The 26681-nt window shown below is 41.5% G+C and overlaps 2 protein-coding genes across 4 annotated transcripts; both read right to left on the bottom strand.

The window, feature by feature from the left end:
• Nucleotides 1-2712: 2712 nt before the first annotated feature.
• otpa (orthopedia homeobox a) lies at nt 2713-7899 on the bottom strand. 3 transcript variants are annotated; one of them, XM_071466770.1, is made up of 3 exons: nt 7622-7899; nt 6694-7154; nt 2713-4178 (listed from the first exon to the last, which is right to left on the bottom strand). In XM_071466770.1, exons 1-3 carry the CDS (start codon nt 7656-7658, stop codon nt 3657-3659), a joined length of 1020 nt encoding a protein of 339 aa, XP_071322871.1. In that variant the 5' UTR covers nt 7659-7899; the 3' UTR covers nt 2713-3656. The 3 variants fall into 3 exon arrangements, with proteins under 3 accessions (XP_071322871.1, XP_071322872.1, XP_071322873.1); XM_071466771.1 differs by having other exon boundaries at nt 6694-7106; nt 7583-7899; XM_071466772.1 differs by having other exon boundaries at nt 6694-7106; nt 7622-7898.
• Nucleotides 7900-12580: 4681 nt separating this feature from the next.
• On the bottom strand, nt 12581-25435 carry tbca (tubulin cofactor a). Its single transcript, XM_071466399.1, has 4 exons — nt 25275-25435; nt 18437-18542; nt 15648-15734; nt 12581-13568 (listed from the first exon to the last, which is right to left on the bottom strand). Exons 1-4 carry the CDS (start codon nt 25325-25327, stop codon nt 13488-13490), a joined length of 327 nt encoding a protein of 108 aa, XP_071322500.1. The 5' UTR covers nt 25328-25435; the 3' UTR covers nt 12581-13487.
• Between the last annotated feature and the right edge of the window lie 1246 nt (nt 25436-26681).

Consider the following 26681-nt stretch of genomic DNA (forward strand, 5'->3'; position numbering starts at 1 on the left):
CTTTTATTTTCTCTTCATACTGAGCAGAGTCAAAGGAGGTTTAACAGGAATCAATAAAGTCCTTCATAAAGAACCAAAAGAGGATGAGCTGGTATTTAAACCAAGCCCAGAGGCACCAGTAGCTCTATTAATGTCAAACATTATTATTATGACATTATTATTTTCTCATCATTTGGGAAGAGGCAGCTGAGCAGAGGCAGTGTGAGGTTTAAAGGTCCCACATTTACACTTTACCTGTGTTTTATCTGAAGTGTTGATCTCCAGCAGAAGAAATACCATCTCAGTGTAGTTTTACATCTCCTCTCTCAGGCTTCTCTCTGGAGCTCTGGTCAGTCAGCCAATCAGAAGAGAGGATCTGAGTCACTCTTCTGATTGGCTGACTGTTTTCTGAGTGATCCAGTAAAAATATAGCAGATTTCAGGTAAACACTCAGAGAAACCAAATCCTGCAAGTTTGGATGGTGGGTCCAGGTGGGCGGGGCTTCAGGCGTGGCTGAGAGCGGTGACTGCTTTGTTGTGACATCACAAAGTTCCTGAAGTCCTGATGGCTGGTTTTAAGGCTCAGTTTCTGAATACAGGCTGTGTGCATTTCTCTGTGGACTGAGGCTTTGATACTTTCACTGTATTAACGTAGAAGCTGCTTTATAATCAAAAAAGACATGGAAGTCTACCTTTATACAACATGGAACCTTTAAGTCATCATGGGTTGCCTCTAATAACCCAAAGTAAAATAATGCACAAGTCTGACCAGAAACACTGCAGCAGCTCAGCAGCAGCAGATCCGTCACATCGACTGAATCAGAAAATAAACAGAAATAAGCCACAGAATTAGAAAGCAGGATGGTTTAATTCACTAATCCCAGTTTGATTAATGGATGATGAAAATGACAGTTTTGCATCTGTCAGAGACCTGAGCCTGTCTCTGACTTTATTTACTTCCTGATTGAAAATCAACACAAGAGTCACATGGTACAGCCCGGCGTTGTTTGGATTTGATCTGAACAGAAAGAAAAGAAGAAATGTGTGATTTTCAGCAGGTCTGTGCAGCCACAGACCTCCCACAGATGGTCACAGACATGACACCTTCAGGTGTGGTCTGTTTTGTCAGTGTTTGATTATTAATGAGCTGTGGAAAAGTGGTCGATATTTTTATTTCATTATTTCACGTTTGGTCCATTAGAACAGGAGACAAAGGAGAAACCTCCTGGTTAAATCATGAGTCACACAACCATTTATATACAACATGACTGTGGTGTGACTGTCAGCAGATATGAGTGTTTATTAATGTGTTTATTAACAACTTTAACTCCTCCACTGGGGACCTGAAGGTGGAGGCAGTAGCACAAAATACATACAGTAAAACACAGTTGTAATAATATGAAATACGTCTGACAAATACTGTACATTAACAAACACTTTAAAATATTCTTATATCTGTACTTACATGCTGCTAACAGATGCTTATTAGGGGACCTAGAGTAAAGTTTTATCCTGGGACCATTACCTTGTGTTTTCAGCCAAGAGAGGAAACACAATTTTGGTCCTCAGCTAATTTGTCACTTTGGTCATAACCAAGATCGACTTTGACAACGCTGATCCTGCCTCAATTAGAGAGTGGTGACTGAGGGTTTTGTGTGCAGATGCTCCTTGATGACCTACTGTTTATTTATTTATATGGCTCCACTCCAGCTACAGGAACAGGACCTTTGTCCACCTCAGCAGGAATGCTGATCAGGCTCTTACTTTTGTTCTGGTCAAATGTTTTCAGGTTTGATTCCACACAGGAAACACGGAGCAGTTTTTAGGTGTTAAACACACAGATGATCTCATCACTGTTTTAAAGAGGGTCCCAGAGGCAGAGGAGGAAGAAGACTCTGCACTTCAGTACCTGGAATACCACCGTGAAAACCTGCTCCATTACAGGTACATGTCCTGCTTTTCATACTTTTCAAAAGTACCAAACGTAAAAAATAATGCAAAATGAGCCCTTTCAGATGTTTACATTTTATTAGTATTAACACATTAACATGTACGCAGCATGTTAATGTTGTAGCTGGTTGAGGTGTTTAAGCTTAAACTTAAAGTGCAACTTTTATGCAAATTTAATGATCTTATCACATGTTTTGTGTGTAAAAATTACATCTGCAAAGTAACTGCAGATAAACGAATAAAATGTACAACATTTCCCTCTGAAATGCAGTGAAGTTTAAGTATTGTGTGTAGTAATACTTGTAGCATGTAGTTAGTGACTTTTCCCAACTGCCCAGAGGTTTGTGATTAAAAGATGTTCACAGACCAAAGCCCTGTATAAAAAATAAAAAATAAAAAATAAAAAAAAAGAAACATAAAATACTTTACTGCTCAAATTCCACCTGATTAGTTTAATGCTGTGTATATTTTGCTTTTGAGTGGGTTCACAGCATCTTGGCCATGTCCTGAAGAGGTCACCCAAAGTCCTCATCTGACACCTGACGCCACATGACTGACAGAGGGGTCACTACTCACCACAGATGCAGATTTTAAGGTGAGTCATAATTTAGTCTGAACCAGAGCTTTAGGCTGGAAGATACAGTGGAGCTGAAACATGCAACTCATCTGATTTAATCATATTTTTATGGGTTTTTATGGGTTTAGAAAATTTAGAAAAAGGTTTCCACAGGACAGGGACTGATGCCTTTCAGCTGCTTCAAGAAAGGAGGTTTGATTCGTGATGTGACATAATTGAAAATGATTTTTATTTGATCATTTACACGGAATTGATATAAACATGTCCATGAAACAAAATGGCTCAAACATTTAAGAAAGTCATATTTGATAATAAGCACAGACAGAATTTTTTTTTTGGAAACATAAGTTATCACAAACTGACCAAATGGGAACAAGAGTGCTTCCGCTACACAAAACATCCTATATAACAGATTATAGTTAGAGTCAGTTTCCATGTCTTAATTTATAGTATTTCCCTTATTTTTTATTTTTTTATTTTACTTTTTTTGCCTTGGACAGCTCATGCAGTCAAGTCCTTTTCCATGTTGTCCTGATTCCTGTCAGATCAGCCTCCCCCCACCCTCCAACACCCTCCCTCCCCCTCTCTCTCTCTCTCTCTCCTGGTGAATCTTTCATCTTCTCATTCTTTTGAACTTCCGGGTTGTCTCGTCCCTGCACGTCCGCCGTGCGTCCCTCGGCCCTTCAGAGTTGCATGCTGTGCAGCAGGTGAGAAAAGGGAATCGTGTGACCTAGTTCTGTATTTCAAAGTATCCACAGAATTTCGTCTGCAAAAAACCGTCAGTCACCAAGCAAACGCCACTGCAGCGATAAAAGCGAGGGCCGCAGCTGCCAAACCAATAAATACTGAACAAACCAATAAGTTCATTTAAATAGACAAATAAATAGTCGTCATAGGTTACATGCGAAATAATAAATTAAAGCTTAAAACAGAACCAGCCCTATGCTTGATAACGGCCCACAGGCCTGGTAAATAGCTTCAGTTTCCCTCTGGGTGCAGAAAAAAACGCCAGCTCTGCGGTTGGTGGTGTGATCAAGTATCCTGGTTGTATTTTCCCCGGTGCTCCGTTAGCATGGACTGGAGGGGTAAGAACTAAATGCAGAAGATCTCAGTGTGAGTGAACGAAAAGCTCTTCCCGCCGGCCCTCGGCACTAGGTGAAACTCATGGAAACTGTGTGCTCCAGCGCTTTGCGGCGCAGCGACGCGATGCTTGTCCCTCTCCAGACGTCACTGTCCGGGGAGCTACACAGCTGAGGCGAGCCGGTCACGTTGGTCGGGCCGGATAGGGACGCGGGTACCATCCCGGGAAACGTGGGCTGGTAGAGGTGCGACTGCAGCCCGGAGCCGTTCGACGACATGTTGGATAGACCCATGGAGTTGGGCGGCGGCCCGGCGCCGAGGCTGCACTGAGACAGGGACTGGGCCATGGCCTGCTGGCGGCCCAGGGCCGGCGGTAGCTGCAGCTGCGACACGCCGGGCATCCCTGCCGTGGCCCAGCGGGTGTCGTTGGCGTGGAAGGAGCAGAGGCTGTCGCCCATGGCCGCCGCTGCCGCCGCCGCGGACGGGAACTGAGGCAGGCCGTGGTGCGTCGGCAGGAGAGTCCCCGGAGCCCGGAAGACATTGGTGGTCTTCTTGCGCTTCTTCCACTTGGCGCGTCGGTTCTGGAACCAGACCTGCAGACAGACAGAGCGGCGGTGAGTGGGGGGGGGGGGGGGGGGGGGGGGGGGGGGGGGCAGGTGTAATGCTGCTGCACTGACAGGTCGTGTTCGCAGCGCGGGAAGTGCACATAAAAAGGTTATGACATCAGCCTGTGATCATCATGATAAAGCGAACAACCAGCAATAAATCAGCCGCAGGAAAACACAGATGTATGTTTTCTCTGGAACATTACACTGTGCAGGTTCATGGCTAAACTTCCAATTATCCAAATAAATAAACAGTAACATGTGTCTGTTCGTGTCTGATCCTTAACACACTGAAATAGTCAAAAAACGTTAAGAGTTTGGTGCAACAGACTCATTATAATAAACTTTTATTTGCCAAATAGTGTCATTTTTTATTTAATTATTTTGAAATTAGGGCGGTATTTGTGTAACTGTGAGACAGCAAGTCGGCAGCATCTAAAAAACATTATCCTACAGGTCGCTTTAAAACTGTGTGATTATTTTAAGAAATGTGAAATTTATGACCTCTTATTTTAGCGCAAAATACATAACTTTTTTTTTTTTTTTTTTTTTACCAACATCATTTGACCCCTCCCGGTGATTTTTGCCTTTCTGGGAGCAGCCAATGAAAAGCCCGCCCCCGGATGATAAAGATAATGTTGCTGCAGTGACAAACAGACTTTCCTCCCGGAGTCCTTGAGCTGCTGCAGGTTCGGCTGTGAGCGGCCGCCGATGATTAATGTGAAGATTTGCTTGAGAAAGTGGAGCGCGGTAATAAGAACGGGACAATCTCACTCCCCCCACCCACCCACCCACCCCCACCCCTTCGCGTAGCCAGCCGTGAAATCCGGCCTGAAATGCATTACACTTCAGCTGAAAGAAAACGCAGTTTCTCATTTGGGCTCAAAAAGACGCAGCGCCTGCTCTCCGGCCTCGGCGCGTCCGGCGGTGGGACGCGGGGAGCAGTGACAGGCCCGCCGCTGGAAACTGACCCTGGACCTGCTTCTTGTTCTCAGCCAGGTCATAACAGCAGATGAGCATCATTACACTAATTCTTATTTTATGTAAATACAACATAGAGGCTGAATTGACCCGTGCAATAATAATAATGATTACTGAGGTGTTATTTCAACCCCAGTGCAGCTGCCTTTGCTGTAGTTAATAAGGCGGGGACACGATGTCTCCTGATGCGGCTGATACTTCATGAAGTATTGTGAATGTGTGCAGACTGGAAGTCACTGAGGACAGCATTACACAGAGAGTAGAGCTCAGCAGGAATCACAAGGTGGAAATGTGGGCTGATAACAGAGCAGAGAGTTTCATCAGAGGAAACTAAACGAGTGTAATTATAAAGCTCATCATCCGGTTCCCTCCAGATTCATTACGTTCAGCGCGATGGACACAAAATATGAGCCCGTTTTTACATCAGGCAGAAATAAGAGGTTGTTGTGCAGTCATCAGAAAACAGCACACTGTGGAAGCAAGACACTGGAAAGCTTGGGTTCAATAAAATAAAATAAAACAAATGATAAAATCTTCTATTTTCCTTCAAGAGTCTCAAATCTTGTAAAGAGAAAGATGACAACAGGACTGGGTTAGATCCTCAGGGTCGCCGGTTCGAATCCGGGTGAGGCTCAGTCAGTTATTAGCTGACTCACTTTCTTTTCTATTCATATAATACTGAAGATAATATGACACAGACTGATGTAATAAAGTAATAAAATACATTTGTTCCAGCCGTTTTGTTTCATGTAAAAGTCCTGATGATTCAAATAAATAACAGAATGAATTTAGGGATTAAATCATAATGTGTGTTTTAATGTGTATTTCGTTTTCTTATTGTGGAAAATTATTTCACTACAACCGATAAATAAATAGCCTCAAGGCCATAAATAAGATTTTTTTTTTTATTGTTAATTGTACATATGACTTGAAAAAAAATCTATAGATCAGATAATTTAAAAAATATTAAATGTTAATTTTTATTTTAGTTTAGTTTAGTTTCTCTGAAAATACCGTCTGTTAAAATCTGAAACTATTTTTAAATCCATGAATAAATAAATAACAATTTCGTTAAAGCAACGTTACTTCGATTATTAAAAGGAAATTGGTTTTTGTCAGATAGCTTATTATACAAGTGCTGCAGCGGTCCTGAGGTGCAAAGAGACAACACAACAAACTGAAGCGTTTAGTCATAAATAAGGAATAAAAGGGGGATTTTATTTCACTGAATGTGATTTTTCACGCGTGTCCTGAGTCTGTTGCTCGTCCCGGGTCACAGCTGTGGGCTGTCGGCAGGTTCTTATTTGGGTTTCAGTTTTAGAGTTAGTGCAGATTTAGTTCGATTTTACTTTTATACATTTGTTTTGTATTTCACAGGAGGATTTATCTCTTGTTTTCTGCTGCTTTACCTGAAACAATGTGTGAAGGAAAACTCTCATGTTGTCTCTTCTGTGCATCTGACCTGAGTTCAGTTTGACCGGCAAACATGAGCCGGTGATTGTAAACCTCCAGCCCGGCCTACCTGCACTCTGGACTCCGTCAGGCCGATCCTCAGAGCCAGCTCCTCCCGCATGAAGATGTCTGGGTAGTGCGTTTTGGCGAAGCTCCTCTCCAGCTCGTTGAGCTGCGCCGGGGTGAAGCGGGTCCGGTGCCGCTTCTGTTTCTGGGTCTGCTGCCCTCCAGACTGGTTGGGGTTGTTGCTGTTGTTCTGCTGCTGCTGTTGCTGCTGCTTCTCCTGCTCTTTGCTGTTCACCTGCACCGGGTTGGATCCCCCGCCGCTGCTGATATCATCACCCGGGAGCATCGTGGTCCCTTCCACGCCGTCCGGACCCGGGCCGAGCTCCCCGGAGTGCCCCGGGTCAGGTCCCCCTCCGCCGAGCCTGCACTTCAAAGCCTCCCTGTGGCCCAGGAGCTCCGCCGCGGCATCCTTCATCCCTGCACAGACAACCACAGCTGGTGAGAGTGGCACAGTAAACAGTGTCTCTACAGGGGGGAGAAGGAGACGGTTAGGCATTTTAAAGTGCAGCAGGTACTTTACAGGCAAACAGGAGAAATCATGAAGAGTTGAAACATCTTTTGCACCAGAAGAAAATGAAGACACAAAAGCTGCACATGCATTAAACCATCCAGGTAAAAAAATTAAAACACAAAGGCAGAAAGGATGCAGCTCTTTGACAGAGACAACTACAGCATGCACATTACAATCTGCTCCTTAAATACTCTTAATTCAATTCCATCACACCGATATCTTAGGAAATTGTTAAATCAAATTATGTAGTAATATAATAATAATAATTACTTTTCCAATGAATTAAGCGAGTTTGGTTCACTTCAGTCACATTAAGATAATATAAGAAGCAAATTGACAATTTTCTGAGCTTGATTTAAGATTAGAAGTGCCTCCAGCTTACAGTAGAGTTGAAGACCGGAGTTTGGTGATGATAACTCACCGAGGCGAGCATCCAGGAGGTCGGCATGAGATAGCATTGCGCACCGCTCCAGGGCGAAATGCTATTCCAAAAAAAAAAAAAAATCTCTATGACTTTAACCTATTTAAGAAATATATATAGCCCTAAATGAAAGCAAATTCGGTTTGTGGTTAAAAGGGAGGTTGGTTGCATTATAATGTAGTTTAGAGAAATGGGGAGGCGCTTAACAGCGGAATGAACCCATGAGCTTCTCCAAACGAGAACCAATCAGAGCTGAAGCCTGAGGTATGTCAGCTTTAGCCCGAGACCCCCCCAGCGCCCCATTCCCTCCTCCCCCCACCCCCCCACCCCTCCATCCTCTCACATCCACAAGTTCATTCCTCCTCATTCCTGTAATTGGCTTTGATTTCTCCTCCAAATTACATCCAATAAAATAACCTGATTTAATATCTGTGTGAGAAGCTTCGACCCGTTCAAGAAATGTTGGATCACCACAATATTTGTTTAATTGTGCGTGCTGCACTGCACTCGTCTTTATAGTAGGTTATACTCCAGCAAGAATTGGGGATTATTCATATGAGGAATATCCACATGGCTGCATAAACTGACACCACACTGCACCTGGAATATGAACTCCAGTCTATAACAGGAAACTGCATTTATTATTATTGCCCTTTCTTCTTTCTTTTTTTTTTTTTACTCTCCATGATGATATTGTCGACCTCTTTACGACACTAAATGCCTCTTAGAGACCAAGTGAACCTCTTCTAATATCCTTGATTTCCCAGTCAGCCCAACAACAAACTTTATATAATTCTAACCAGGCTAATTTTCAAGGCCATTAGGCTTTTATGTAATTAGTGCCAAATCTATACGCCTTTATTGCAAATATCAGAGTAAGACCGGTATAAATTAGAGGTAATTTACTAGTATTTAGGAGCAACTGTCAAGAGGGGAGGGGTCTTGGTGTAAATGATGTGTGAGCAGATTAATTCGGCGGAAAGTGGAGGGGAGTTTAACGCGAGCTGTGGACGCGCAGGCTTTGATAAAGGGACACAGTGAAAAACAGGACACGGAGCTCTGAGAACAAGCTGACACCTGAGCAGAAACACGGGTAAACACACGATCCTGCTCGGAGGAGGGACCCGGCCCCGGCTGTTCCTGATCCGTCTGAGGGTCGTTTATCCTCAGCGAGTCTTTAAAAATCAAATAAACGGGACACATGCGTTTGTGACTGAATACACCAGCATTAGACTCAGTTAGCACAACACACACACACACACACACACACACACACACACACACACACACACACACAGACCAGTCTGCCAAATATTTAAGGACAAAAAAAAAAAAAAAAAAAGTCAGACATGCTGAACAGATGCCGGGAGGTTCTGAGGGAGCAGGTTTATTTATTATGCGCTGAAAAAGTGGCACAAAGGAGGCGTCCGAGCGTGAAGCCGGGCTCTCTCCTCCATCCACCCAGGCTCCAGTTGCCTCTGCTCATCTTTTATTTGTCTGCAATCTGGTGGCACGACCGACAGACTGGGAGGGATGGATGGAGGGAAGGATGGGTGGATGGAGGGATGGAGGGATGGAGAGGAGTGGTGCTCGGGGTGTTTCGGACACGTCGGGGTGTGGAGGAGAGTCGGTCTCTGCTCGGATCTCCGCGTCTTTCTCCAACGAGGAGGAAAAGAAGAAGATGCGCATCTGGAGATAATTCTCGTCAAAGCTGTATTTTTTTAAGAAGGCGAACTTGAGGTAGACTTTAGGAGGTTTAAGACCGGGACTAAACGTAGTTATTTTGGGGGGATAAGCCCAGCTTGCATTAACAGGTTTGTTTCTTTTCCAGAATTATAACTATTTTACTGCCTATTTATACAAGTCTGCAGGCTGCGATTATTCGAATTAATAATGATGCTATATTATCTAAAGTGTGACCACCCGTGTTTCCGCGCGTCGTGCAGCTTCCTCTCGGCGCGTCCACAGCCGGCGAGGATCATTTAAAAATCAGCACATTGCGGGATGATGGATTGCGCGGTTCATTTTACGACTTTGCGATGGCTCCGCGCTTTTATGGCTGTACAAACAAAAAGTGAATGACTCCTCTGGTAGCATCAGGTCATATTTAACCCAAGCAGCCACACAGAGGGGATCATGGGATGTCAGGGAGCATGAGATATCTGCGCTAAAGAAGGGGCTAAAAACACCGAAAATTAACATTGAGTTCTGTGATGATTTTTTTGTGTGTTTTCATATATTTCCTATAGCTGAAAACGGGGCAACATAGTTTTTTCATGGTGGATTTATGTATTTATTTATTTTTATGTATTTATTTTTCAAATAGCTGCGTTTGCACTGGCTGCTTCTAATAGCCTACAGTTGAAGTGGTTTCTTTTGTATAGATTGAATTGACTCTTGCAAGATTTCATGCTTTATTAGGTAGAATAAAACACTTAATGCACGTTATTATTATTATTATTATTATTATTATTATTACTATAGTGTAGTATAGTATTATTACTATGTATTTATAAGAACCAATTTGCTGCTTGATAAATGACCCTCCCAGGAAGTTGGTATTCCTATTACATGTAATGCATTTAGTTCCACTAATTCAAAGGCATCTTTTCACTTAATAGTGTCAATAGCTTCAGTGTGTGTGTGTGTGTGTGTGTGTGTGTGTGTGTGTGTGTGTGTTGTGTAGAAGGTGTTGGTATTGCTGACTTGATAAGGCTGTAATTAGGGTGAACAGGGACCACAGCACAGGTTGCTACATCTCTCCTCATGCTGGCATCAATCTTCTGCATCATATAAATAAAACTAGACAAACAAATTCGCCTCCTGAAAGTTAATGTGGTGCATCTGAGTGGAAAGTAGACATTTTCACGCGTGGTGGAGATGAGGAGTGACTTTTAATAAAACTGCAAAATACAAGAAAAAATGTAGAACTACTGTAAATGGTGAAACTGGAGGCTGGTGTGTTTTACCTCTGGTAGGTGTGTGTGCGGGGCTGTTGCTGGCGGGGCTTGAACCTGTGACCTCCTGGTTACAGTGCAGGCTCTCCTCACCACCAGGCCCCGGTGGCTTTTGTCTTTCCTTCCTCTCTGTTTTTTTTACTCAGAGATTTCTGAGGAGAAAAACAATCGATCTTCCATCTGTACGAGCCTCAGCTTTAACAAATGAGAGTCTTGTTTCGTGCAGCTGATCCGGTGACAGTCTGGAGGATTAGGAGCAATAATAAGTTACTGTGTAGAAGGAGGAGCGGAGCGGCTGCCGCAGACGCTGCAGAAGCGGCAGCGGCAGCGGCAGCGGCAGCGGCAGCCGCAGCCGCAGCCTGGCTCTTAGTGAGGTCACTGGAGGGCGTCAACATCTGGACTGATGTGGTCAATATTACCTGCTATTAGTTTCTTTTAACATCAATAAACTTGAAAACAGTGCTCACACATTTCAGTGAAGGTGACACTATACTCCAATAAAATACCCGCGAAAATCAAGTTAGGTAGTTTATCATGTGCAAAATGTACTGAAGTATAAAGTCAGATTACTCACTGTGCAGAGAACATGGCCTCTGTCAGTGTTACATTAAATATGCATCACACTATTGGATTGTTATTACTGATGCATTGACATTTAAGCAGCATTTTAATATTGAAGCTGGCTGCTTGGTGGTTTAATTTCCCATACTGTGCATTTTATGTGCTCATTTATTATCTATAAATTAACAATAGCTGTCAAATAAATATGGTTATGATGCCTCCCTGTTAATTATAATAGAGAAGTATTGAGTTACAAAATTAAAACACTTCAGTCCAATTCTGACATATTGGACTCTGGTACTTAAGTGCAGTATTTGAGTATTTGAGTAAATGTACTTATAATTACTTTCCACAGGTGTCTGTCCTTCTCATTATTAGAGTGAAAATGGCCAGTTGTAGGAGGCTCCTGGTTGGTAAGTCTGGTGGTTCTGGAAGGACAAAGGTAGAAATGAGATGTAGAGAATCTGCTCCACAGGAATCAATCAAGTCAGGACAGACAGTGGTGGAATGTAACTTATTACTCCAGTACATTTTAAATTTAGTATTATTTTGAGATATTTGCACTTTACTTGAGTATTTCCACATCTGTGCCATTTCATAATTCAATTCCAATACATATAAGCTACTGTACATATTTTTACTGCTGCATCCAGATGAAGATTTCAATTACTAAAAATAGCCTATCAGGAGTTTACAAAATAAGATGCATTTAAAAAATAATAATAATAATAAACTACCAAAGCTAAGTTTAAAATCTGCTTCACTTGCACCAGCTACAATCTCCACTAAAATCCTGCTTTCATTTCAAGTAGGTCTGGATATTAACACTGCTACCGGGGACTTTTACTTCTACCTCTTCCCTTCACCTCAGCACCGTTCTGAACGCAGGGGCCCGTCGCTGAGCATCTCTTCCCCGCTGTGTCTCTCAGGGCCCGGATGTGGACTCTGGTGATGCACCGTGCTGACGGAGCCGCCTGCAGCCGGCGCGGGTCCTCCGGTCACACAGGCCCAGGTGCAGCGCCCCGCCGCCGCATCTCATGCCTCAATTAGCGCCGCTGCCCTCTGCACGGACTCGATTAGGCCGTGATTTATCCGAAAGAAATATAATTATACCTCCAAATAAAATAATCAGCATCGAAGAGCGATTTCCTTAACGAGATGGAGCGGGGTGGATGTCACGCAGTAGCAGCGCCTCATTAGGGCGGTAATGAGACTTTGGGGTGATCCCGATAATTATCGAAATCTGTAAAATAAGGATCAAGTCAAATGTAACCTTAATTTGTCTGGCAATTGAGTTCATTTATTAGTATGACTATTTAGGAAGGACTCCCTCAGCCTTAATACTAGGTGTCGTTATTTTAGGCCAGTGGGATAATAGATGGAGGCGGTGCGGGGACGTCGTCCATGGCCGTAACCAGCATTAGTCATGTGACTGACAGGGTTGCCCAAAGTGCTCTTTATTGTAGATATCAAACACAATCCATTTAACTGCTGTTAACAGGAAAAGACCAGCAGGTGAACACACTAGGCAGGTAAATCCATCAGCGTTGAAATCATTAGCTGATTAATCGATTAGTTGATAGAAAAAAAAAAAATGTATTTGATCATTTTTCAAGCAAAAAAAATGCCAAAGATTCCTCAAATATGATCATTTGCTTTGTAAATTGAACATCTTTGTGTTTTTTAGGGCTGTGCTGGATATTTTTCACCATTTTCTCACATTTTACGGACTAAACAATTAATCGATTAATCAAAAGAATAACTGACATATAATTGCAGCTTTTGTTAGTATTCTGGTTTACATCATCATCAAGGGTTAGAGCCAAATTAAAGACCTATAAGCTTCAGATATATAGAAAACAAAGGCAAAGTTAATTCAAAAATGAAAGTGTCGCTTCATAAAACAGTGGAGCTTCTGCAGTGATGTGCAGCTGTTTTGTGTTTACACTGGTGCCCAGCTGACTTCAAATCAATCCACACCATTAAAACTGATGGTTATTGTAGCACAAAAGATAAAAGACAAACGTGTGTGTGTGTTTAATGTGTCTATAAAGTCCAGGCTGTGTATTAATATGACAAATAAAATTTAAAAAAAAAAGAAAAAACCCTCCACTCCTCGACTGTAATAAAGTCAAGTTTTATCGTGTTCTTGTGGGATTTTACACACGGGGGGAGGAGCATGGTCAAATGTGGTGGCACGTTAACAGTGAACAGTAGAAATAATTACATCAAGAACAGAGACTTTGAATGGATTCAGTTTCCCTCCATGGTTCCAAACCAGGCCTGATGAAAGGAATGGATATTTAAGCAAGTGAATCTCACAGTGAGAAACAGCAACAGATCAGAAATCATCCTTCAAGCTTCACTGAGTCCAATACGTTCCTAGCCTCTTTGTACTCCTCTGACTCGGCCAAATCCTCTTCTGTTTCCTGGAAAGACACAAACACACACACAGACAAACACAGTTTTGTTTTATTGCCATTTTTAGAAAGATACTGGCATCCAGAGAGTTCCCAGAGTGAGGAATTACAGCTGGATTCTTAAGGATAAATCCCCAAATCTTCTACTCTTTTTGTGTAACTGTCAAAGTTTAAAAAAAAAAAAAAAAAAAAAAAATTCAACAACCTGTGTCACTTCACTGTCATCATGAAACTTCAGTCAGTCAGTATCAGATTATCAGGATCTAAATTTAGCAGTTAAGGGCTGGACCAGGTGATACCATGTCTATTGCGTCTGTGTCCTTTAATCAAGTGTGTGTGTGAGCTCCTGTGATGGTCACCGCAGTGACAGTGCTGCTAATGAACTGTGATGAACGCGTGCATATGCACATGTCTGTCTAAAGAAAGAAAAGAGGGGCGGATGAGTGACAGGGGAAGGGGTCATGTCGCTAATTGCAGGTTAGCTCTCTCTGCCTACCATCCAGCTCTCACGTGAGCAGACAAACATGGCCGACCAGGTGAAACCTTCCAAGTCCGTAGAACAACTTCAAAATACAATGTTTGCAGGAGGAAGGACGAGTGCGCCGGTGTTGCGTTATATTCTGTGACCTGCGGCAGTGCAACTGTGTGTTCACCTTCAGGTAATGTTTGTATTTAAATGCATTTTATTGATATTCAGTGAATGATTAAGTAAAATTAATATTACTGTCACTGTGTTGTTTGCACTTTAGCTTCTGCATCCTCTGCAGCTGCAGCAGCGTCGGGTCAGGGGTCATGAACGTCACAAAGCACAGACAAGACCCACAACTCTTCAGCTCAGCAGAATGCGAGTGATTTAGGTTTGAGAGCTTATTACTGCAGTTTACTTCAGTGGCAGTGTCGGGCTCGGCTGGAGATTGTTTTTACTTTTGTTATTAACCAGATCAATATCAGGTTTTATCTTCTGATAGACAAAATAGTTGTAATCTGTTTTGTTACTGTGCTGAGTGACATAAAAATCTGACATTTCTTTAAAGTCACAGACGTCTTCATTCTCCACCAAACACAGTAGATGATCCGACAGTGGATTCAATTTGTATTCATGCTACTGAACTCTGTCCCAACAAGTAACTGGGGCATTGTTTCTCGAAAGATGTTGCTGTTATGTTTTTTCAAAAGACTAAACTCCAGATGCATAAAACTCTGTGTAGATTTATGACTAAATAATTATATAAATACTAAATACTTAGCCATACATGGAAGAAGACACTCCCTTATTCCATCAGTGTGAGTTACCAGGCACGGCACAGAAAAGAATGATAAAAAAGAAACAACTTCTCCGATTGTTGGTCGGACTACAAACAGGAGCTGATCAGTTTTCTTTAGTGCAAATACTCAGACTGTAAAGTCCTGTTTTACTCTGAACTTCATTTGTCGGGATTAGAGACGTAGGCATCAGAAAAGTGTCTGAAACTGTGATTAGTAAATATTGAAATAGAATCGTAACCGTTTACAGAATGACTCACAATAAACAATGAGGATTTAATATTAAGCAATTATTTCCATTTATGAATTGTCAAATAGTTTTGCTGTGTAAAAACCAAAACTTATGATAATGATGAATGCAACTATGTTAGTATGACAACTTTAAAAGATAACGGTGCATCTGGAAGCTTGTTTTGAGGTTTTTCTGCCCCTAGTGGCCGAAAACTGTTCATACAGCTTTAGATCTTCAGAAAAAATATTCACTTTTCTTTCATATCTGAAATCTCCAAAATCAAAGTTGGAGCAGTTAGTTGTCACCGCTGTCCGTATATTTATAACCATTCAAATGTATGTTCCAGATCAGCTTCGTAAAAGTACAGAGCTGATCTGGAACAACTTCTGTTTTTCCTATATCAGAAGAAAGGACTTAAAGATGCACCAGAGCACAGATTTAATAGCTGTTTTTGTCTGCAACATAATTACACCATGGAGTTCTTCAACAAGGCCACAAATTACTAACAAAATAAACAGATCAAGCATTTCATCAATACAGTTTTGTCCTGTTGTGAGATGAAAAATATTTCGGTGACTCAGAGTGTTACTTACTAGTAACTGAAGCAGGTCTGCGTGTGCTACAGCAAGGCGGCGGTGGCAGTCTGGGATCATCATTCTGGACTCCTGCAACACCTCCATCTGAAAGCACACAGAGACCACATCAGTACCATCGCCACCTTTATTAAAAACAATACCCTCAACGCTACTGCTGATCGTTTTCATTACCTGCCTTCACTAAACCAACACATGTATTTTTCCAAGCTTAATTCAAACAGCCAGCCACAGGAATATTCATTCGCTGAAGCCTTGTTCCTGACAATAACGTGTGAGGTGTCCCACAGTCACTCTGCTGTGGTTAACATCTGCCCAACAAGCCGGCGGTATGAAAAATGTTATTGAGTTATCGATCGGGCAGGGAGTTGGGCAGCAGGGGACCACCTCGATCTGACTGCACACCTGAATGAATGAAGAAACCCTGAGCCGAGGGCACCGTGATCAGGCGTAAACAGGTATTACTACGCCTGGAGTGAAACTGTGTTAAAGCCTGAGGGAACTTTCACAGCCGCGGCTAATGTGGAATTCCCCCGGCTGGCACCCTAAAGAGCAGAGAAGAGTTGGCTAACACTGTCAGACACACTCGCTCATGACAGATGCTTCCTCACCTCGCCCCTCTGTCGGGCTGGAAAGTCAAAACACGGACTCGCACATGTACATTACACGGCTGTGCACACCAACGGGCGCTCGGATGAACTCGTGCACATGCGGGCTGGCAGACTAACTGACACGCTGAAAGGCGGGAGACAACTAGTCGACTTGGTTGCCATGTAGATGTGACAAGGTGAGCAGGACTAAGCGGAGGAGTGCTGAAACAGAGAAAAGTCATGGTGCCCTCCCAGTGCGGTGGAATGATCCCATCAGCGCTGGATAAGGATGACACTTACAGCGTATTGATTCCATTAAAATAAAAACCTCTAATCCATCCTGCCTTAGACCTCTCATCTCCAACCATAATCCATCTGGCCTCCCAGTCTCTCCATTTAACACCAGCCAAGCCTGCTGCTCAGCCTGAGCCGCCACTCCACGAATGAACAAACAAAACAAAACACACACTGAATTTTAATGTTACCAGTCGAGATAATCAGATGTGGTGACTGCGCAGCAGCTCCTGCCTGAATCACGTAGAAGTGAAATCCAAATTAACCGAGACCCAGCGCTCAGTTAATTTGGAGAAAGCGTGGGTCTGTGCTGGTGGACCACGTTACTGTCCATAAACTCAGCTTTTTCTGCAGTACAGCCAGTGATGCCGGGTTTAATAATTATGTTTTATTACTTTCTCCTGAGCCTAAAATGTTTGTGCACATGTTTTATCAGCCTTCTGAAGCTCTTCGTGGCTGCAAGTGAAAAAAACTATTTTTACTATAACTTACAGCCTTTAACTAGAGATAGACATGGGTGAACAACACTGAGTCCATGCTAGCGCCTCTATGAAGCTCTGGGCTAAATGCTAATGTTTAGATTTGCAAATGAATCAAAAACTGCAGTTCCATGAATCTGAGGCTGGCTCCAGAAGTGAGTCAGTCTCAATAGACTCCAGTGTTAAAATGTCCAACTTTAAAGAAGAAATAAACATGTTTACAGCCTGGTGCAAAAAACCTTTTAGTCTCTATAGCTAATTTCCTCCTTCATCACAACTGTACCAGGGTGAATAGGCCTTAGGGAGTTACTAGATGGCGATGGTGGAGCAGCTCACTCTGAGCTTCAAAACTGCTCTTCAGAAACCTATGGGAGACGTCACGGAGGCTACGTCCGACATCCGATTTTCACCTGATTATGGCACCAGATGAAAAGTTAAAAGATCATAAACATTATTACAATTCATCCTCAGGGGAACATGTGCATCTGTAGCTAATTTCATGGTGATCCATCCCAAAGTCGTAGAGACATTTCCTCCAAAACTAACATGTTTCAACATGGTGGTATAATGAGGGGTCCATCTTCTCTTATGAATGTTTGTATAAAATTTCATGTCAATAAATCTAATAGTCATTGAGACGTTTCAGTCTGGAGCAAAGTTACCATCCGTGGAGCCACACCGCGAGCACGGCTAAGTGCGATTGTTATTCTCAGGAAACAGACACTGATTAATGACTTTTATTTAACATTCTTCATTTCACCTTTTTTTGGCTCAAACCCCTGTGTAATGAACTGTACCTGTGTATCTGTCAGTGCTAATTGATGACCTTATCTTTAGTCTTCATGTTATCATTTTTGCATTTCAATTTCTCAGTTTCATTTAAAATGTTATGAAAAAAAATTGTCTCAAAGTCTCCACATGCGTATGAAGTTAATGTTTAGGATGCCACCAAGACATCAAGCAAGCTAACAACACATCGCACAAATGTTTACATGAAACACAGCTTTCTGCCGTGCACAGGCAGATGATGGAGGGCTGCAGGCAGAGTGAGAGAGAAAGGAGAGCAGGATATGGGCCAGTGATCTGTTGGGGGGACACTAAATAACCAGCATGTGTCAGTAATTATCAAACTCCTCTAAAGTAACATGATATAATTACATCTGCATCAAGCACATTACAAAATCACTAATGATTCTCCTCTCAAAACCTAATTCTTCATTATCACTGTGGACTGACCTCATTACATGAATGAGGGGCTACTCAAGTCATCAAGATACAATTCGCTTCCTAACTATGGGAGAGCAGAAAGCCCTTCACTTAGCAGAGAATCGCAACAGTTGGTGATAAATGGATAATACAAAGTTTTCAAATTAAGACATGTAATTGTTGTGCAGAATCTAAGAAGCGAAAAAAAGGAGCCACGTGCCTGCTTCTTGATGACATAATCATCTCCTGCCTCTGCTTTCAGGCGCTCGATCTTCTCCTCCTGCTGCTTCGCCTCAGTTATGTACGCTACCTCCTCTTTCGCCAGCCTGCGAGAGAACAGGAAGAGAGTTCATAGTTAAAGGTAGTGACACAAGTTGTTGTTCCATCAAACATGAAACATAAATGCACAGCCTCTCAGACAGATAATATAGGCTGAACCATGGAGAAGAAAAAAAAAAAAAAAGGCAGGCTGCGATGGTCACCTTTTACAGACGAGGCCATCTATCCTCATTCCCTCCAGCGTTCCCTCTGAGTGAGGGGACACAGTGAGATCATCTCCCGCAGGATGGCAAGATACACACCTCAATAACAAGCAGCGAACACATCATTCCTCCTCACTGCTGCCGGGCCTCACAGAGCACTGGCATCCAAGTGGAGATCAGCCTCATGTTTTGCTTTCATAGGAAATTTATCTTATTATTTAGGACAGGATGTATGTGCTAGAGAGATATTTTACATCTGGAGCAAACACTATCACACTAGGATGTTACTGAAAGGCAGCTGCTTGAGACAGATACAATGATTACAAATAACTGTCCAATCAGAAGCATCTGTGCTACAATCTACATGAAACTATTGTGCCAAATACTTCAAATTCAGAGGCCATAACACAAGGACATCAAAAAAACAAAGTTCTTTCATACTTTTTCTTTAGTAGTATGTTTTATATTTCTTTTCTGCAATAATGGCAGTAGAAACAAGTTGAGAGCACAGTATTATCTGCTCTGTTTTGGTCTCCACCACCTCCTGAGGGAAATATCTCTGAGGCTCTTCAGCTGTTAATGCTGCACCATGTTCACCAGCTGCTCTCTGACTCTGCCTGTCTGCTGTTTGCTGCTGAGCAGTGGTAGTGGACAGTGGCTTTTTACAGCTGTTTCTCTGAAAACATCTGTCTGCTGCAGCCGAAAGCGACACCATGAGAGCGGAGAGAGTGAAGCAGAACAGTAAAGTTGTAGTTCGCACATTAACAATGAGCTGAAAGTCACTATGAAGCTCTGTGAAGCTGAGCTGCAGATTCAGTTCATAGCTACAAATTTGATTAATTATCAAAAAAAATTCAGAAATTTCAAAACATCAGAGCCGCTTTAATAGTAAAGTGACAAAACAACTGAGTAATTCTGAGTGGAGAAGGACCAGCACTGGAACTGGACTGACAGTTAAATTACACTTGATGATATATTTTAAGCCAGTGAGGATATTTTTGTTTGATTTGACAATTTCTAAAGAGGGTTGAATGGATAAAGTTCACGTCAAACATTCTGGGAATTTATAAAAACCATCTAGTGAGGGCTGAGGATGATTATATATTTACTGAAAAGCTGTGTTTCACTGTCCTCCCAGGCTGACAGCAGCTGTGACCACACCCCGCAGTGATGTCAGAGTGTACCGCCACACACTAGCGTACGATTCTACATCACCAGGTGAGCGGTTTCAGATTTTCAAGGGGGTTGCTCTTTAAAGTAGAGCTTTCAGTTATTCACCTGCTCAAGAATAAAATGTAATATGAAATATATTCTAAAATAAATTCTTACATTTTCCTGATGAGTCTTTGTAGTATAAAAACAGACAAAAAAGCATTTAATGACCTCTTAAATAACTGACATATAAGAAAGTTGTCACATTCCTCCAACTATAACCAGTATGTCTGAAAATAAAAAGTAGTTATCGACTATATGTTGAAATATTACGCAGCACACTTAACTACATATGTATTCTCATTTCCCCTTAATTCAGCCATGTGAAAATATTCAGTGTGTTAACTTGCATCGCTGGATTAAATTTTATTTCTACTTCTTCCAACATATTCAAGCCAAGACTCTGAGGTGACACAATTCACAATGAGACGACTTCCACAATACTAGTGCTTATTTGTTTGACTGCACGAGTTTGATCAATGTCATTTAACAAACAACACTTTTCCTGATCATCCTTCCAGTGAAACAGAATAAATTATGAATTTATTTATTTATTTATTAACAATTCACTTTTCCAACCTAAATCTACACTGTGGCTCCAACGACACGCAGCAGCCAGACGAATACAAAACCTTTCCAGTTCGCACCTTATCTCCATGCTCCTCCATCGCCTCCAACACACACTACTCCTTTTTAGAGATTAATTGATGATCAATTTAGTCCCTAATTTGGACCAAGTCAGGTGGTAAATGGGCCTCTTTTCCTTGATTGTTAGTGAAAATAGGCTTGAGTACATTGATAAATTTTGATTATTTATCAATTACGGGCCAAATGGAACAAAATCTATTAAACAGATTCTGACCCTGATTGGCATAATGGAGTTTGAAAATATCGCTATTGATAATGATTCCCAACTAATAGTCTTTTTCCGGCTGTGCCTGCTTGTCGGAATGACAACACAAATTTCATTTTTCATAAAATCAGCTGTGTGTGCATAAGTGAGTGATCCTTCATTAATCAGTCACATTACTGGAGACCCTTCCCTCCGTGTTGCACTGCTCCTTGCTTAGCCAAGGAAGCCAACAGCACTCTGTCATATTTTACATCAATTACCACTCATTCTAATACAGTTCTATCAAGAAGCTTTTAAACAGGCACCATATGCAATAGCAGCTCCTGCCTTCCACTCTCGTGCTTGATGCAGAATGAGTGATGTCACCTGTTTAGAGGTGAAGAAGGTGGCAAAGAGAGGGGGAAAGATGGAGGAAGGAGGGCTGGAATAATTTGAATAAAACTGAAGGACAGTCTAATAACAAAATGTCCATTCCTCCCCTTCCAGTCCTGATGTTAATTTCTTATTTCTCCCAGACTTGGAGCGCCGTGTGAATGAGGGGTGGGGTCGTGGCTGGTTTTAAATAGACCTGCCACCTCAGGCTTAATGGAAAAGGCAGCTCTCTGGAAAATAGAAAAAAAGGGAATTAGAGCCAGCCGACGCACACACACATTCGGGCCGCCTCCTCTAGCACTGTATTTTTGAGCCACGATGTAGTCTGTGCTGGGACCGGAATGACAAAGGCAAATTACTGTTGTCATTTTATTAAGGGCATCCGCCTCGCTAGGGCAGAAAGGCACTGACTGGAATGTGCAAAAGCCACTGGAAATAGGCCCGGCTAAGAGAGCAGGCAGGTTTCCTCTAAACTCCAATATATGAAAGGGAGGAGGGACTGAGGAAGGAAAGAGGAGAGAGACATGGGAGAAAGAGACTGAATGGGAGGGACACGAGATTATGAAGAGACAGAAACCGCTGACAGTCTGTACGTTTAACAGTAACAGCTTGATTAAGGGTCCATGTTATGGCAGAGGGCTACTTTTGGTCTAGAGAGGGTGAGATGTAATATCTCTTGCCTACTGTTCAAATAGTATACTCAGAAACATCAGTACAATGGTTGGAGACAGTACTGGCTGATGGAGTACACTACTGCTACTACTGCACTGTTGTTTTTCCTACACTGGACAATGTGTGACACTCTCCTCTATGGGAAATCCAGCCTCCATCATCACCACCTCAGGGAGCCCGTTAGTAATCTGACCCTCATCAAAACACAAATCAATAACACATTACACAAACTCCATCGACAGGAGGGAATTAGAGGTCTGTCTGATTGACGAGCATAACACTCAGACCACCAGACAGACTACCATCACCTCACCACGCCTCATAATACCCAAATACTTTATACCCCAGCATGGTAAATCTGGCAGTGGTACAAATTCAATAGACTTAACAGGCCTGTTTTGCAGCACATCAAATCAAATCCAGAAGTAATGTACAAACCAGACCGATTTTTTTATACAGGTTTGGATCGTGTATTTATCATTCTTTTGCGTATTGCCTAAAGACAAAAATTGAGACAGTAAATACACCAACTACATCCATCACCAGCTAGACAACTGAATGACAGTGGAAAATAAAACTAAGCTGGACTTGAAGTGGCAAGAGACAACTTTTCAAAATGGTGAAAAGAAATTCTCTGAAATTGTCAAAGCCTGAAGTGACATCCTCAGATTGTAATATATATATTTGAGAAGCTGGAACCACAGAATTTGTCATCAAAATCTCAAAACAATGAATCTAATATTAAAATAGTAACAATAATAAGCATCACCATCATCATAATCACAGTCACACTTGTCTGTACGAGTATTTTAGCTGCTGAAAACACAATATCAAAGCACTGATGTAAAAAAGAAATGTGTCTAATTGACTTTAGCATTAAGGACTGCAGTATTAGTATTAGTAAGTGACAGAAGAAGTGGCATTCCATTGATTCAGCTGACACCACAGACCCCGATATTCAAACCCCTTCACCGTTTTCACATTTTGTTATGGGTGTAGACTGATACAACAAGGGGTCTGAATACTTTCCGATTGCACTTTAGATACCTGCTGCATACTGTTTCAATGAAAATCTATGACTGGTCATTAAGTTAACAACACTGTGATAACAGTAAAACAGTCCTTTAATAATTCTTGCCTCTGTAATAGTTTCACAAAAATGTTTTGATCTCAGGTTCTCAAATTAGAGGATTTGCCGCTTTTCTTTGTCAGACATCACAGTTAACTGAATATCTATAATCAGACAGATATTTGAAGACATCACCTCCTGCTCTGTGAAGTTGTGAGGAGCAAGTGTTTGATGTTTAATAGATTAAACAACTAAGAAAAAAAAAGAAATTATACTGACAGTGAAAACAACTTATAGTTTCAGCCCTTTAGCATTTACTGCAGGACTACTGACATCAATTCACACAGGTGTTACACGTGTCCCACACATTGCTGCAGTCTTTTAATAACACTATCAAGGGAGATCTGCCAACTTAATTTGCACATATTTAGACTAACACTATGACTGCATAAATTGCCTGTCTCCAGGAGAATAGTATAATTTTAACACAACATAACAAACCTTCAGATAGTGCTGACATCCCCCCACAGCAGATGTACCAAAAGACCTCAGAAGTGTTTTAGTGTTTTTTTTAGATAAGGTTACTGTTTGGCCCTAAGAAGAATGGTGTAGATATGATCTTCATTCCATACAGAGAAAGTCAAGAGAAGGAGGAGTCACAAATATTTGTGAAATAAATTCATATTATATAGTCAGGTTGCTACAAATCAATCAAAATTGAACATTTTTTTGTGGGAGATTAAACAGTCATAGATTCAGTGACAATTTTATTAGGAACACCTGCAACATCAAACAGCTTTACAAGGTTAATAATCTTCATTTTCAATAGGCACTGTCAGAGAGGTAATCACTGGAGTGGTTTTGAGGGATTTTATAAATGTTTTGTTCACCCTGTTTACAATTGTGAGTAAAAACATTATAAACACATTTCAATATAATGCAGTCCAGTACAACACCGCCACTATCTATGATCTAAATAATAAACACACAATGAATTATCACCTCACTGTCAATGTCAACACAAACTGCACATTACAGTCTTCCAAAATGTAGAATTTGTGGCAGATATGTTGTGTTGGGCTGCATTTTAATGTATGGATGACCCTAATAAAGAAGCCAGTGTATTTTACAACTTGTGAGATTTTCATACAATGTGCAATAGTAAAGCAATTTAAATACTTTGAATACTTTGATCTACACCTCACAGAGTCCCGATCATGGAGTCAGTCTGGGATCACATGAGGAGGCAAAGAACACTGAGACAGCCTAAATCCACACAGGAACTGTGGCAGGTTCTCCAAGATGCTCGAAACAACCTCGTTGCCAAGTAGCCTGAAAAACTGCGCAATAAAAACTGGTGCTGTTTTATAGGCAAAGGATGGTCACAGCAAATATTGATTTGATTTTGTTTCCTTTCTGTTTACTGCAATTAGTATTGGTTTAACTTGTGCACAAAAACTATTCATGGGATTATAAAATCATCCTCACTTTAGTTTTACTGCCTGAAACTTTGGCACTGTACTGTCCTTTTTTCAAAGACTGTAAACTTGTAGGCTTCACATCCATGTGATGACCTGCCTCCTAGGCCATGACCAGAATTTAACAGGACATAAGGAGAGATTCCCTGTTGCTGTGTCATGACTGTGCAGATATTCCCTACATCACCATGAATGTCCACCATCAGCTCAGGCTGGGTGGGGAAAGCCTTTGTATATGGAGATAAAAACAAAAACACAGCTACACAGGGCTGTGTTAAAAACAGCAGCGGTCATCTAACGTTAGCCTGGATGTGTCAGTTTCAGCATCTCTGTGGCTAGCAATGCTTTGTTTCATGTTAACGACCACTTAAGCAAATACAATGACCGAACAATAAAATGTATATGAACTTGGTTAGGAGTGGCCTCTTCCTTCAGCATGTATGACAATTTGAGCAACAATGCAGCAGGCGTTACCTCACAGACGAGCCAACAATGCTACTTGTTCTTTGCACTGTGTTAGCTAGCTAGCTAGCTAGCATGAGTCGACCAACGTTAGCTGCCGTTACAAGTTACACTTCACATATTATTTATTTTTTAAATTTACCGATATCTTTTGGAATGGAATAAGCTTTCATTGCCACACTAGAAACTAGTCTGGCACTGCCAAACAACAATGAAGTAAAGCTACTACAAACAAAAGAACACTGCTTAGCCATTACTTCACTGACCACAGGCCACGACAAAGCACCGGAGTGAGGTTAAAACCTCTCGGGCAAACAGTCTTCCTTGCGCGGCGTGGTTTCATGCCGAGCCCGCTGTTCTGCGAGGCTAAGCTAATTAGCTCGCTACCCTTATTTCAACATCAATAGCTTCTCTGACATGCTAAATAACTGCAACGGGAGCAAAAAACACAGCCTTACCTCTTAACGATGCCAGTTTTAATCTTGATTTGCCGTATTCTTGGGTCTGCCATGGCTGTAGATGGAGTGTTATTATTCAGTTGCAGCGTGTAGCAGGCAGATGTATGAAGGCTGTGCAGGTGGAAGCCAGTGATGACGAGCTGCTCGCAGATAAATCGATCATCTGTGGTGGATTATCGAGCGTTTGGATCAAAATGACAGGCTCAGTAGGAAAACACCGACTGAGCTCATTTGGGCCTTCTGACCCATATAATTACATTTATACAGTGGTGGAGGAATTATTCAGATTTTTTTTACTTAAGTTAAAGTAGAAATATTACAAAACAAAATAGTTCTGCAGTCAAATGTTTCTTAGGTAGCTTAAAGTATAGTTTCAACAAAATATACTTAATCAAAATTGGACTTAACATACAGTATAGCTTTCATATTTCATTATGTTTTACAGATCTTATTTATCTGTTTCTGATGATGTCTGTGTCTGTTCTGTGTTTCACCAGGCTGCAAGACACAATAAAGTTAGTTGAAAGTGAGTAGTGACAGCTGCATGCTAAGTTTACATGTAAAGAGACAAAATAAATGTAATGGCATAACCTCTGTCAGTACTGAAAAATGATATGGGAGAGTCAAAATTAAGATTTTAACAAAGAATACAGAGTTTAGAGACAGAAATGCAATTTTATTTCTATAGCAGGCGTACCAAAAACCACAGTGCTCTCTTTGGTACTTTTGGAACTTATATTTACTTCAAACCTCTTGATAAATGTGGTATAAATGTGTTAATAATGGTACAGACATGCAGTAGCTAGTAGTTACAAATATGTAGGTCCTGCAGGTTGTGCAGTGCAGTACATATTACTGTCTAATAGTTTGGATTCAAAAAGTTCAACTGCCTGTAGGTTCAATTAGATGGAAATATGTCATTCTCTTTATGGAGTAATATTTATAGCACTAATGTCCATGTGTCCAGTGTTTCAAAACAGCTCTAGATCATAATCCCTTTACTTTTACTTCCTGGAGAACAATGCATCTGCAGCATTCACTTCATCTTGTATGAGGCATGAATCCAGGCTGAATCCAGGCCAGCTAATAAAGTTAATGAAGAGGTTTGTATTTATCTATCTACCTGTCGATCTATTGAAATGCATGTACTGTATTCTGCCTTTATGATTGATTCCCTTATCTGACAATTGCTCATAGAATAAGAGTCAATTAAATAAGGCAGCAGGAGTTTTGCCTTTGTTGCCTGCCCACCCTGGATCATCCCATGAGACCACATGGGTTATAAAGTACATTAGATACTCAAGTATCCGCTAATATTATTTTAAAATGAGATCCTAGTCTTTCAGAAATGAAATACCTTCCTTTTGGAGTGCACTTATACTTAAGTGGGACAATTACTGTCACAGG

Source organism: Trachinotus anak, unplaced genomic scaffold (assembly GCF_046630095.1).
Source record: "Trachinotus anak isolate AG129_WGS33_773 ecotype Australia unplaced genomic scaffold, CSIRO_AGI_Tana_v1 ptg000028l, whole genome shotgun sequence".
NCBI classification, from domain to species: Eukaryota; Metazoa; Chordata; class Actinopteri; order Carangiformes; family Carangidae; genus Trachinotus; species Trachinotus anak.

Coding starts and splice junctions, on each gene's coding strand:
- otpa (XM_071466770.1), bottom strand. CDS start 7,658: ATGCTATCTCATGCCGACCTCCTGGATGCTCGCCTCG. Junction 7,155..7,621: donor CCTCCTGGATGCTCGCCTCG/GTGAGTTATCAT, acceptor TCCCCCCTGTAG/AGACACTGTTTACTGTGCCA. Junction 4,179..6,693: donor TGACGGAGTCCAGAGTGCAG/GTAGGCCGGGCT, acceptor GTCTGTCTGCAG/GTCTGGTTCCAGAACCGACG.
- tbca (XM_071466399.1), bottom strand. CDS start 25,327: ATGGCAGACCCAAGAATACGGCAAATCAAGATTAAAACTGGCATCGTT. Junction 18,543..25,274: donor AAAACTGGCATCGTTAAGAG/GTAAGGCTGTGT, acceptor GTTCTCTCGCAG/GCTGGCGAAAGAGGAGGTAG. Junction 13,569..15,647: donor CAGACCTGCTTCAGTTACTA/GTAAGTAACACT, acceptor GTGTCTTTCCAG/GAAACAGAAGAGGATTTGGC.